The sequence below is a fragment of the Balaenoptera physalus genome, assembly GCF_965194825.1.
Source record: "Balaenoptera physalus genome assembly, chromosome: 13".
Taxonomy (NCBI): domain Eukaryota; kingdom Metazoa; phylum Chordata; class Mammalia; order Artiodactyla; family Balaenopteridae; genus Balaenoptera; species Balaenoptera physalus.
This window is the reverse complement of record NC_138892.1, coordinates 18,096,914-18,111,177: the sequence shown is the minus strand read 5'-3', so window position 1 is coordinate 18,111,177 and position 14,264 is coordinate 18,096,914. Positions and strand designations below refer to the sequence as shown.

Sequence of the window (14,264 nt, the reverse complement as noted above, 5' to 3'; positions counted from 1 at the left end):
TCTCAAGACTTAAAGAATCCACCACCAAGTACAGAGGTGCTTCTACTAAATAAAATGAAGTGGAGGGCTTCCCTGGTGGCGCAGTGGTTGAGAATCTGCCTGCCAATGCAGGGGACACGGGTTTGAGCCCTGGTCTGGGAAGATCCCACATGCCGCGGAGCAACTAGGCCCGTGAGCCACAATTACTGAGCCTGCGTGTCTGGAGCCTGTGCTCCGCAACAAGAGAGGCCGCGATAATGAGAGGTCCGCGCACCGTGATGAAGAGTGGCCCCCGCTTGCCACAACTAGAGAAAGCCCTCACACAGAAATGAAGACCCAACACAGCCATAAAAATAAATAAAAAATAAATTAAAAAAAAAAATGAAGTGGAAAATATATTGGAAAAACTTAAATGAGTCTTTTTAACAGTAATGATTAAAGTCATTTTCAAAGCTGCTAAAAATATTTGCCACTAAATATTCTGTTATTTTGGGAACATACATAAATGAAGGAAGAAAAAAAATGTTTTTATCATTTCAAAAACAGAACAGATCATAAAGCTGAGTCAGCCTGTAGATGATGGACATTCCACTAAGCTCTTTAAAAAGCCAGATGATAAGGCACATGTACCAGCTTCAGAACCCAGTGTGATGGGCACTCCAGCTGTCATCTCCAAGGACCAGTAGTTGTCTCTTGGATCGTTTTAGAATTGCTCTCAAACACTTGAATTACTTTTATTTTCACAAATAGCAAATGTTAGCATCTTTATTATTACTTAAAGTGGTGCTTTGTAAATTCAATTTTACAGTAAACGTAAAACTATTTTATGTGGAAACTATAGAGAAACCACGGTACACATATCTGCAACTTGAGAATGGGTTGTGTTCTAGAAGCTTATTAAGTTGTTTATTGTGAAAACTGCAAAGTGTTTTATCCAAATAAAGTATTAAAAAGAAGGATTAGGGCTTCCCTGGTGGCACAGTGGTTGAGAATCTGCCTGCCAGTGCAGGGGACACGGGTTCGAGCCCTGTTCTGGGAGGATCCCACATGCCGCGGAGCAACTGGGCCTGTGCGCCACAACTACTGAGCCTGCGCGTCTGGAGCCTGTGCTCCGCAACAAGAGAGGCCGCGATAGTGAGAGGCCCACGCACCGCGATGAAGAGTGGCCCCCACTTGCCGCAACTAGAGAAAGCCCTCACACAGAAACGAAGACCCAACACAGCCATAAATAAATTAATTAATTTAAAAAAAAAAGAAAGAAAACCATCCATCTTTAAAAAAAAAAAGATTACATTTCTTAGGCTAGGCCACAATAGTCTATTTAAGCCAATTGGAAACTGAATTTTTAGACCAAGGAGAAAAAATGTCTTTTATGTGGATCCAGATTTCCGTCTGATACACCGTTTTCTGCCTGAAGAACTTCCTTTAACAATTGTTTAGTGCATGTCTGCTCAAGGGGAATTCCTTGGCTTTTTTTTTTTTTAAGTTTATTTTGCCTTTATTTTTTTTGGAGATGTTTTTGCTGAATATAGAATTCTAGATGTACAGTGTTTATTTAAATATTTGCCCATTGTCTTCTGGTTGCATAGATTCTAAAAGAATATGCCATCATTTTTATCTTTGTTCCTCTTAAGATTTTCTTTTTATCACTGTTTTTTAGCATTTTGATCATTGCATGTTTTGGCATTCTGCTGGTGGTGTGTAGAGATTTGGGGTTTATCTGTTCGTAGTTTTCATCAAATTTGGAAATTGTTTAGCCATTCAATTAATTTTTCTGCTTTCCCCCTCAGCCTCACATTAATGAATGTTGGTTCCCTCAATGGGTCTCTAATGCTCTGTTCATGTTTTTTCTCCCTGTTTCTGTGCTTTATTTTTTTAGAGAGCCTATTGCAATGTCTTCAAGTCCACTGATCTTTTGTTTTGCACTGTCTTGGGATGTAAATCCCATTCTGTGTAGTTTGCACTTCAAGCAGTTTCTGTCATCTCTACGAGTTTCACTTATTTAAAATATATTTTCCTTTTCTCTCCTCAGCGGATTCCTATTTTTCTCTAGTTTCTTGAGTCTACAGAACACATTTATAATAGCTCCTTTTTTTTTAAAAACTATTTATTTATTTATTTATCTTTGGCTGTGTTGGGTCCCCGCCACTGTGCGCAGGCTCCCTGTAGTGCAGCGAGCGGGGGCTACTCTTCATTGCGGTGCACGGGCTTCTCATTGCGGTGGCTTCTGTTGTTGTGGAGCACGGGCTCTAGGTGCGCGGGCTTCAGTAATTCCGGCACGCGCGCTCCGTAGCCGTGGCTCGCGGACTCTAGAGCACAGCCTCAGTAGCTGTGGCACACAGGCTCAGTTGCTCCATGGCATGTGGGATCCTCCCGGACCAGGGATCAAACCCGTGTCCCCTGAATTGGCAGGCAGACTCCCAACCACCGTGCCACCAGGGAAGTCCCTATAATAGCTCTTTTAATGTCCTCTGTTAATCCCCTTATCTCTTTTGCAATGTCTGTTTCTTTTGATTGATTTTCCTCTTGGTATTAGTTTGTGTGTTCTTGCTCATTTGCATGTCGTGTTACTTTGGATGGATGCACACTTTGTGCATTTTACACTGTTGGGGGCTGGGTTTTGTTGAATTCCTTTATATAGTGTTGGACTTTGTTCTGGTGGCCTGTTATGTTACAAGGGATTAATTTTATCCTTGTGTAGCTTGCTTTTCAGCTTTTTTAGGGTTTGTCAACAGCAGCCTTTCATTTAGGCCCAATTTAGTTCCACTACTCAGTTGTTACCCTTCCAAGGACCCTGCCCCGTTCCTCTTACTACGAACTCTTTCTCTACTCTGGCCTGTGGGGACAGAAACTGATTCCCGTCCTGTAAGAGCTCTGGTCATTTGGGGGCTCACTGATTTCCAGTGGTTCTTTCCTCACCCTTGAGTGCTTTCCTCTGGCATCCATTTACAGATCAGTACTCAGCCCAAATCTCAGGAGGCCCTCTCTGCAGATCTTAAGTTTTCTTTGTGCAGCTCCACCCACTTTGGTGTTCTGCCCTGCAGCTTCGGGCCACATTGGCTTCCCTGAACTTGGATCTCTGTCTCCATAACTCAGAAAGACCCTGCACTCTGTCCCCTCTCTTTGCACCAAGCCCTGGAAACTGCTCTGGGCAGGAGACTAGAGCAATCGCTGGTCTCACCTCATTTGTTTCCCTTCTCACAGGGACCACAGTGCTGCACACCCTACCAGCCAGTGTCTTAAAAAGTATTTCATATTTGTCCCGTTCTTTAGTTGTTTAAAACAGGAAGTAAACCTGGTCCATTATGGCTGTAAGCGGATGTCTGCCTTTACTTTTGAATCGGAATTCCAAGGATTTGTGCTCTGTTTAGAGAAAAAAGACTATATATGCTATTTCTAGAGGGAGGCACATTTAAAAATTTTCACCCTACTGTGTTAGAGAGGGAGAATTGTATTTTTCATATTTTAAGTGCTTAAATTTAGGCTTCACCTCTGTGTCCAAATGTGACTGGGTAGGTTTTTACCAAATAGCATTGGCAAACATATTTGGCACTTATATAATTACATTTTCACAATTCACATCAACATATCAAAGGCTCTGAGGAATCTGATAGTTGAGAAACCTGTTTATTTGCTTAATAAAGCATTTTACAAACTTGTTTGACTTCAGAACCCTTCTGTCATCTATGCCTATTAAAATGTGCTTTGGAAATACTGTCATAATCATGAACTTTTTTGTTGCTGTGGTCTTCATTACCATTTTAATGGCTGCATAAGATTGCATTGAAAATATGTACTACAGAATCACTTCCTTATTTGCATTTTAAAGCCACTCCAATATTGCCACTATTGATGAGAACTGCGGCATTGCTCGATTAATGCATGTGGCTTTTGCTATATATTAAATTATTATTATAGATTTCTAAAAGTGGTGTTATTGGGCCAAAAATTATTAAATGTTTTTATGGCTCTTGATTTGTATTGCCTGATTGATTTTCCAATAAAATCTGTTAACTTCTGCCACTAATAATAGGAGACTTTTCAGCATTGGGTGCACTGGTGTTGTTTTTGGCTGCTTTATTTAAGGGAGAGAAAGTATGTCCTGTAATATCTGTTGGTAGATGGGTGGAGAAGCCATGCAAATCGTTTATTCATGACTAGTATTAACAGACTTTAAACCTCTGCTGAAATTTTATCACATCAGTTAATGGTTGTCAGCATAGTAGGTTTTTATTAGTCTGCTTTCCTCTCCTAAATTTGAACCTTTTTGAAGTATATGCTCTTTTGAGTTATAATTCCTTCTGTCATAACTCTTTACCTCCATTTTGAAACAGTGTGACTATGAAAATGTTCCAACGACCATTTTCACTCCTTTGGAATATGGTGCTTGTGGTCTTTCTGAAGAGAAAGCTGTGGAGAAATTCGGGGAGGAAAATATTGAGGTAAGTTCTACTCTTTACTACTACTTTTCCCCCCAAAATTTAAAATAACTTTCAGCATACAGAGAAATTGAAAAATAGCCCAAAGAATTTCTGTATACCCATTATCCAGATTCATGTATTATTAACATTTTGCCCATTTGTTTTATACTTTTTTGCATGTTCTCTTCCTCTGTCTTTGTGCATCTGTGTGTATTTCTTTTTCCTGAACCATTTGAGAGTAAGTTGAATGCCCCTGTACCCCTGAATACTTTAATGTGTATTTCCTATGAACAAGGACATTTTCCTGTATAACCACACAGTGGTTACTGTTTTTTAGACAATGTAATGTTGATACAATACTTTTATCTGACCTGCCTTCCATTTATCAGTTTTATCAGTTGACCCAGTAATACTTAGTTCTACTTTTTAAAACCACTTTTACTGGTTTCTTTTTATTATTTATATGGTTAAAAATACAAGGAAGGAAACTAAAAAGTACCTACATTTCTACTGTCTTACTAACTTTTTTTTCCTACCATTACCCTCTAATTTATACTAACTTTGCCAGTCACCTTTTATCCTGTATATAGTCAAGGAAAATGCACACAAAATAACTACTTTTATATATACAAATAATGCTGCACAAAGGGTCTGCTGTTTTAAATCACTTGGGAAAAAAGTTTCCAGTAAAACCTTCTAAAAGACCAGATTTTGTGAATCAGAGTAAATTTTGTAATATAAAAGTCTATTTTAAATTTCTTAATCTTTTCTTTATTATATGCTTTAGTAGTAGCAGGTAATATCAGTCTATCAGTAACACATTATTAACACTTCTTTTCTTGATGAATTGGTAGATTGGGATTGACATATTACACTAATATGTATTAAATGGATAACTAATAAGCACCTGCTGTATAGGGCTTCCCTGGTGGCGCAGTGGTTGAGAATCTGCCTGCCAATGCAGGGGACACGGGTTCGAGCCCTGGTCTGGGAAGATCCCAAATGCCGCGGAGCAACTAGGCCCGTGAGCCACAACTACTGAGCCTGCGCGTCTGGAGCTTGTGCTCCGCAACAAGAGAGGCTGCGACAGTGAGAGGCCCACGCACTGCGATGAAGAGTGGCCCCCGCTCGCCGCAACTAGAGAAAGCCCTCGCACAGAAACGAACACCCAACACAGCCAAAAATAAATAAATAAAGAAAGAAGCTTTCATTTGGGAAAAAAAAAAACAAAACCTGCTGTATAAAAAAATTAAAAACATAGATGCAAAATGAACATAGATGCAAAAATCCTCAACAAAACACTAGCAGACAGAATCCAACAACACATTAAAAGGATCATACACCACAATCAAGTGGGATTTATCTCAGGGATGCAAGGATTCTTCAATATACGCAAATCAATCAATGTGATACACCATATTAACAAATTGAAGAATAAAAACCATATGATCATCTCAATAGATGAAGAAAAAGCTTTTGACAAAACTCAACACCCATTTACGATAAAAACTCTCCAGAAAGTGGGCATAGAGGGAACCTACCTCAACATAATAAAGGCCATATACGACAAACCCACAGCAAACATCATTCTCAATGGTGAAAAACTGGAAGCATTTCCTCTAAGATCAGGAATGAGACGAGGATGTCCATTCTCACCACTATTATTCAACATAGTTTTGCAAGTCCTAGCCACGACAATCAGAGAAGAAAAAGAAATAAAAGGAATACAAATTGGAAAAGAAGAAGTAAAACTCACTGTTTGCAGATGACATGACACTATACATAGAGAATCCTAAAGATGCCCCCAGAAGACTACTCGAGCTAATCAATGAATTTGGTAAAGTTGCAGGATACAAAATTAATGCACAGAAATCTCTTGCATTCCTATACAATAATGATGAAAAATCCGAAAGAGAAATTAAGGAAACACTCCCATTTACCACTCAACAAAAAGAATAAAATACCTAGGAATAAACCTACCTAGGGAGACAAAAGACCTGTATGCAGAAAACTATAAGACACTGATGAAACAAATTAAAGATGATACCAACAGGTGGAGAGATACACCATGTTTGTGGATTGCAAGAATCAATATTGTGAAAATGACTATACTACCCAAAGCAATCTACAGATTCAGTGCAATCCCTATCAAATTACCAATGGCATTTTTTACGGAGCTAGAACAAATCATCTTAAAATTTGTATGGAGACACAAAAGACCCCAAATAGCCAAAGCAGTCTTGAGGGTAAAAAAACTGAGGTGGAGGAATCAGACTCCCTGACTTCAGACTACACTACAAAGAATCAAGACAATATGGTACTGGCACAAAAACAGAAACATAGATCAATGGAACAAGATAGAAAGCCCAGAGATAAACCCACACACCTATGGTCAACTAATCTATGACAAAGGAGGCAAAGATATACAATGGAGAAAAGACAGTCTCTTCAATAAGTGGTGCTGGGAAAACTGGACAGCTACATGTAAAAGAATGAAATTAGAATACTCCCTAACACCATGCACAAAAATAAACTCAAAATGGATTAGAGACCTAAATGTAAGCTTGGACACTATAAAACTCTTAGAGGAAAACATAGGAAGAACACTCTTTGGCATAATCACAGCAAGATCTTTTTTGATCCACCTCCTAGAGTAATGGAAATAAAAACAAAAATAAACAAATGGGACCTAATGAAACTTCAAAGCTTTTGCACAGCAAAGGAAACCATAAACAAGACGAAAAGACAACCCTCAGAATGGGAAAAAATATTTGCAAACGAATCAACAGACAAAGGATTAATCTCCAAAGTATATAAACAGCTGATTCAGCTCAATATTAAAGAAACAAACAACCCAATGCAAAAATGGGCAGAAGACCTAAATAGACATTTCTCCAAAGAAGACATACAGATGGCCAAGAAGCACATGAAAAGATGCTCAACATCACTAATTATTAGAGAAATGCAAATCAAAACTACAATGAGGTATCACCTCACACCAGTTAGAATGGGCATCATCAGAAAATCTACAAACAACAAATGCTGGAGAGGGTGTGGAGAAAAGGGAACCAACCCTCTTGCACTGTTGGTGGGAATGTAAATTGATACAGCCACTATGGAGAACAGTATGGAGGTTCCTTTAAAAACTAAAAATAGAATTACCATATGATCCAGCAATCCCACTACTGGGCGTATACCCAGAGAAAACCATAATTAAAAAAGACACATGCACCCCAATGTTCATTGCAGCACTAGTTACAATAGCCAGGTCATGGAAGCAACCTAAATGCCCATCGACAGACGAATGGATAAAGAAGAGGTGGTACATATATACAATGGAATATTACTCAGCCATAAAAAGGAACGAAATTGAGTCATTTGTTGAGACGTGAATGGATCTAGAGACTGTCATACAGAGTGAAGTAAGTCAGAAAGAGAAAAACAAATATCGTATATTAATGCATGTATGTGGAACCTAGAAAAATGGTACAGATGAGCTGGTTTGCAGGGCAGAAGTTGAGACACAGATGTAGAGAACAGACATGGACATCAAGGGGAGAAAACTGCGGTGGGGTGGGGATGGTGTGCTGAATTGGACGATTGGGATTGACATGTATACACTGATGTGTATAAAACTGATGACTAATAAGAACCTGAAGTATAAAAAAACAAACAAAACAAACAAAAAAAATTCAAAAATTCAAAAAAAAAAAAATTTTCCTAAAGCCAACGTGCTTTGGAAGGCGATCCTTCTTATTTTTTTTTTTTTAATAAAATCACAGGTTACATTCTAAAATTAGGAAAGTTAGTTTTTGGATTGAAAAATAATAAAATGATATAATTTGTTATGTTCATCTTTTCCATTAGGAATGCTAAACATGAGTTGACTGTATTAAATAGGAGCTTTCTACATGTGACAGCCAAACCTCTTTCTGATTTTCAGCCTAAAATATCAAATTTTCGCTTGTTTGCCTGTCTGTAATATTTCTAGATATTGTGTCTATTAGTGATTGTACAGTGAATGAAAGTATTGTTATCAAGTGAAATTTAAAACTATATATAAAAAAAACAAAAACAAAAACACACTTCTTTTCTGATAGTAAAAAATAGTATATCCTCATAGGAAATTTGAAAAATTAGGAAAATATGAAAACAGAAATTTTAATTCATGAAAAGGTAACTGCTATTAATATTTTTGCATATTCTAATCTCTAAGTATATGTTATATATTGTGTGTGTGTATAATATTGTGTAGGTATATATATTTTAGTTTAAGCGTGATTAAGTTATGTGCAGTTTTCTGTCGTACTTTACAGTTAATGTTAAGTCACAAGCAATTTCCCTCTAAAAACACCGCTTTTAAAAATGACTTGTGCAATATTTCCTTTTAGGGGTACTGTACGGTAATTTGGTAAGCCTTTCTTTTATTAGATTATTTACAGTTTTTCACTGTTATAAATAGAATTTTGAATCTCTTCGCTACTCATTGTCTCTTTCTCTGATTTTTTGCTGAGGATAGATTGTTATCAGAAGGTATTTAAATTTTAAGGTTCTTAATATATATATTCTGTATTTCTTCACAGATAATCTTTGGCATTCGTTTTATTAGAATTTGCATTTTTTATTATAAAAACAATGCATTTGAGTTGAAATCTTGTGAAATGCAAGGGAAATAGGAAACAGTTACTCATAGGCTTATGTTTACAACGCAGCAGTTGTTAGCCTTTGGGGGTAATTGCTTTAATCAATTTTTTCTGGGTGTAATTTTTGCAGTACTACACATTCAGTATTGTAACCCACATTAAAAAAAATCACATCATATTACAAGATAAAAAAATGTTATATAATGTTTACATAATCAGTACTTTTTAAAAATCCTGCCAACCATATATGTTTTGAATTGAGGCTAGCAGTTGGAGGAGGAAAAAATCCCTTTAGTCATCCAAGACTTAAGTTTATGAAATATCAGTAAGGATATCTGTTTGTCCTTCTATCTACCATCTTCCCTCCCTCCTTCCTTCTCTCCTTCAGTACTTTTGGTGAATAATTTCAGAGGAGAAAATGTTTTTGGAGGTATTAAGTAAAACTAGATAATTGCTATAATTGTTCCTGGCACCTTACTTGTTTCTTGCCCAAAGTTGTCATTCCTATGAGGTAGCTAGATGGTGTTTTTTTGTTTTGTTTTTTTCCTAATGCAAGACAGCAAGTAATTACATGGCTTCTTTCTCTCATTTGTTTGCTCTTGTTGTTGTTACATGAGGTTTATTCGTTGGAGGTTGAAATGTAATTAAATGTAATTAAGGGATGAGCTTATGGCAAAAGGGCTTGTCAACTATGAGTTTAAAGTTATTTACCTTCTGACCAGGTTCCTATGTATTCCATGAATTTTATTGTTTAATGAAAGTCTAATAATTAAACATTAAAGAGCCTCCACCGTCTTCACACCACAACTCATGTTTGACAGACATACTTCTTAAGATGATGGGTCTAAATTGTGCTTCCCTCTTCTTAGGTTTTCCATAGTTACTTTTGGCCATTGGAATGGACGATTCCATCAAGAGATAACAACAAATGTTATGCAAAAATAGTCTGCAATATCAAAGACAGTGTAAGTGCTAATCTTATTTACTCCTTTCTACTAATTTTTCACATGGTACACACATTGCATTCCTTTAGTGTTCAACCTGTAGGTCTCCTGTTGGGACATTATCCCAGGGCGAGGCCCATGATGACACTGCTTGACTCCCCTCTGCAGTGGATGTAGTGGGCAGGCAGTCAGAACTTTCTGGAGGAAGGAACCAGAGGGACAACTTGAGAACTGCTTGTGTTTATTAGAGGGGACCAGCGAAGCTGTCAACTGTCTACAAATAATGACAAAACAAAAAAGAACAGTAATAACCCAAGTTTGTATCCTATCTGTCACCATTCAAAGATATTACATAATTACTGACTATATTCCCCACACTGTACATTTCATACCGGTGACTGATTTATTTTATAACTGGAAGTTTGTACCTCCTGATATCCCTCACTTATGTGAATTGAATCTTTATGAGAATTGGTATTTTTAACTTAGCTGAGATCTTACTTTTAAAAAAAGTGTCCCCAGTAAAACTATAAACAGTGCTAAAGAATCCATATGTTAAAAGGCTAATAAACTCATTTTCTTATCTTGGGATTTGAGTATAATTAACTGATATATCCTGTTTAGAAACTGCCACTGTACACAGTAGCACAGTTGCAGATTGCTTTTTGTAGAACCCAAGGTTCTAGGAAAACCTGGATCCTCTACAAAAAAGATCATCATAGATGCATTTAAAAAATGGACATACTAGGATAACCTCTAACAAGCTATACAGAGTTGACATAGAGAACAATTTCATGTAGAGTTTTATCTTTTTAGACATAAGTTTTAAAAAAGTCATTTGTATGAGTATACATTAGATACCATGCTACTGTAGAAGAGAAAGGAGAAAATGTCAGACGTTCTCATTGGCAGCCTCATGTCTAGCAAGAGATACTTCATTTGCACAAGGCAATCAATGAAACCTCAAAAGTTTCTTTCACACCAAGCAAGTCTTTAATTTTAACTGTATCCAGTTGTTTTGTCCTTTTTTTTTTTGAACTGCCATGTCATTTTTTATATAATGGCATTTTTTATATAATGGCATATTATTTTTTAATAATGGAATTTTTTATATAATGTGAAAAATAATTTTCATTACCGGTAAACTCACCTTAATTAAAATGACTGAGGCGATAAATAGGATGACATTGTTGTCAGTTATTTTCATTAAAAAAGATAGTATTAGACGAGACGAATACTTGTCATTGCTCTTTTGTCATGAGCCGTCTCGTACAAAAACTTGCTTCTGTAACTTGGGGCTTGCTTTATTCATTTTGAGTCGGTCACTTCACACCGTCTAAATGTGCTTGGTTTTAGATAATACTTGCTTACCAGGCTTTTATGCTTTTTGTGTGCTACTCTTTTTTTACACGAAATATTTAAAATTTACAGAAAGGGATGGGGAATGTACCTACCATCCAGACTCAAATGAATATTAACATTTTGGTGTATTTGCTTCAGAGCTTTTCTCTTATCAGAGATAAACCATCACAGAGGCAGTTTATAATAGCCTATATGTAATTGAACACTTGAAATGTGCCAGGGTCTACTTAATGGTCCACATGTATGAACTTATTTAATCCTTACATAACCCTATGAGGTATGTGCTATTGCTATCCGCATTCATAGACGAGGAAACTGAAGCGTGGAAGTTAAGTAGTTGTGCCAGGGTACTTACTAGTTAATGGCAGAGCTGGAATTCAGTCCCAGGCCACGTAGAATCCATGCTGTTAACCACTAGCTGGTGCCGGTGCTGTCTTTCGTATTCTTTCTTGATCCTCTACCCCTCACTCCTTCCCTACTCCAGAGGCAGCGCTGTCCTCAAGTTGGACTCTCTCACCTGTTCATATTTTTATATGTTTGCTGCCTATTACTTACCATAAATGTTATACAATGTGGTTTAAAGAAGAGTGGTATCCTCAGCTAAATAGAAGCCTGCACTTTTTTTTTTTTTTTTTGAATCTCAGTTTGAGATTTATCCATATTATTACATGTAAATCTAGCATATTTTAAGAGCCTAGTATATTTTGTGCTTTATTTATCCATATACACAACCCCTGACTGTCAGGATGAATAATGTAAGAGTCTAACATGGAATGTATCACATACAGAATGCCCTTCCTGTTTGTTTCCAGGAGCACTGTACCTTAGATAAGGCTCTGCACCTCACCACCTGAGCTACCTGGTCTGTTGTGAGGGTGCTGGACTGGATGCAGTAGCCCCGAGCTGGCTCGGAAAGTCTGTTCAGTAGAACGCAACAGGCTTGCTTCCCTGCTCTTGGCAGAGGTAGCCTGAGTTTGGGATTTAGAATTTATTCAAAATAATTCCCACACAGGTATTTCAGAGTTGCCAAATATTTTTTTTCCTTGCTTTCATTCATAGAGATTGACAAATATCATATGATATTGCTTATATGTGGAAGCTAAAAAAAGGGTACAAATGAACTTATTTACAGAACAGAAATAGAGTCACAGATGTAGAAAACAAACTTGTGGTTACCAGGGGGTAAGGGGGGGGTGATAAACTGAGAGATTGGGATTGACATATACACGCTACTATATGTAAAATAGATAACTAATAAGGACCTACTGTATAGCACAGGGAACTCTACTCAATACTCTGTAATGGCCTATATGGGAAAAGAATCTAGAAAAGTGCATATATGTATATGCATAACTGATTTCACTTTGCTGTACACTTGAAACTAATATAACGTTGTAAACCACTATACTCCAATAAAAATTTTTTTTAAAAATGTTTTCACATTGGAAGGATCTTAAGTCTGTGCTATCTACCCCCAAAACTTTAGTGTAAATGATTTTTTAATTTGAATGATTGCTCTTAAATGTTTCAGCTACCACAGGTCGTTTATCTGGAGCTTTGAGACAATCAGATAGAGGAGATGAGGGCACAATGGAGCAGCCCTTTGAAAACATTTTCCAGAACATATTGGTGCTTATGGGGTTGCACACATTTTTGCTTTTCTTGTTTTTCCTCATCATCATCCATGGCCGATTCCTGTCTTTTCCTTCTTGCTTGATGTCACCACACACTCTGTATTGGCCCATGTTGGAGTATCTTCAGCCTAGACAGCTTTTAGCAGCAAGCATTAGTATAAGCCTTGGCCATTTCTGAATGGGGGTTTTAGATTAGACTGGGGAAATATTCCAGTCTGTTAAGCGGGGGGAAAGCCGCATAATTGTATTACTTTTTTGTACCTTAGGAACGTGTTGTGGGCTTCCACATACTGGGTCCAAATGCTGGAGAAGTTACCCAGGGCTTCGCAGCAGCTCTCAAGTGCGGGCTGACCAAAGACCAGCTGGACGGCACCATCGGAATCCACCCCGTCTGCGCAGAGGTGGGTCGCTACGTTTTAAAGGCTCTGTTTCAAAGTGACCGTCACCTGGCTTACAGGGGGCAGATCTAGGACTCTGCAGCTAGTGTTCTTTCTAATGTACTCGAGCTACTTTTACCTCCTTAGAGCTTATTAGTGATGGAGAATATCTCAAAAGGAAGCCTTGTCTCTAGAAATGATTTTTTCTCTTTCACGTGTTTCTCATTCCTGGTAACCGGATAGTACCGTCATGCTAAATGGTAAAAATGGTGAGAGTGCTTTATAGAGATGTGCCTCAAATCTTTTATTTATCATGTGTCCTAAATTATTTTCATGGCAGTCAGCTAATAATGCCGTTCGTACCCAGAAAGAGCATCTATCCTAGTTATCCCTGAGCTACCTGGAGGCTAAATGATGTCTACCTTGTGAGCTTTTGACATCAAAGAATGAGAATGAAAGTGAGGCTTGTAAAAGATCAAGCAAATGGCAGTAGAACTGGAAATTGACCAGTGTGGGCCTCTGGGTGTCAGTGTTTCTTCATGCCTGTCAGTGCTCATTCCAAGAGTCGAATATTGTGATACCACTAAGTAGGGCCTGGAAACCAAAAAAGCGTCTAGCTGGAGAACTTGGAGGTGGGGAGAGGTTATCTCATAAAGAGGCTTAGGTATGGAGCTGAGAATTGCAGCCTGGAAAAATGTTCTCATTTCCTTTTCCTTTGCCTTTTCCCTGAGTAGGGATAGTGTCTTCCTCTGTATTAATATGCACCTGTTTAGTGGTATTATTCATAGAAAACTTTGTGTGTGTGTTGTTTTGTTCTGTGTTTCTGTTCTGTGTGGTTTTTTTTTTTTCTTTTTCTTGAAAACTGTTGTTCTTGTGAAGTAAAACTAAATTTCAAAAATTATAA

The 14,264-nt window shown here is 37.6% G+C and overlaps 1 protein-coding gene and 1 long non-coding RNA gene across 4 annotated transcripts in view; both read left to right on the top strand.

The window, feature by feature from the left end:
* LOC309640621 overlaps positions 1 to 14,264 on the top strand; it is a 487,501-nt gene that overhangs the window by 69,777 nt on the left and 403,460 nt on the right. The gene's annotated exons all lie outside the window — the stretch shown is intronic.
* The window catches only part of TXNRD1 (thioredoxin reductase 1), a 61,203-nt gene that overhangs the window by 37,326 nt on the left and 9,613 nt on the right, over positions 1 to 14,264 (top strand). For all 3 annotated transcript variants that reach the window (XM_082419467.1, XM_082419466.1, XM_082419465.1), the window contains 3 exons: positions 4,314 to 4,421; positions 9,913 to 10,008; positions 13,250 to 13,384. In XM_082419467.1, coding sequence (XP_082275593.1) covers positions 4,314 to 4,421; positions 9,913 to 10,008; positions 13,250 to 13,384 — 339 coding nt within the window. The remainder of the gene's footprint in view (positions 1 to 4,313; positions 4,422 to 9,912; positions 10,009 to 13,249; positions 13,385 to 14,264) is intronic.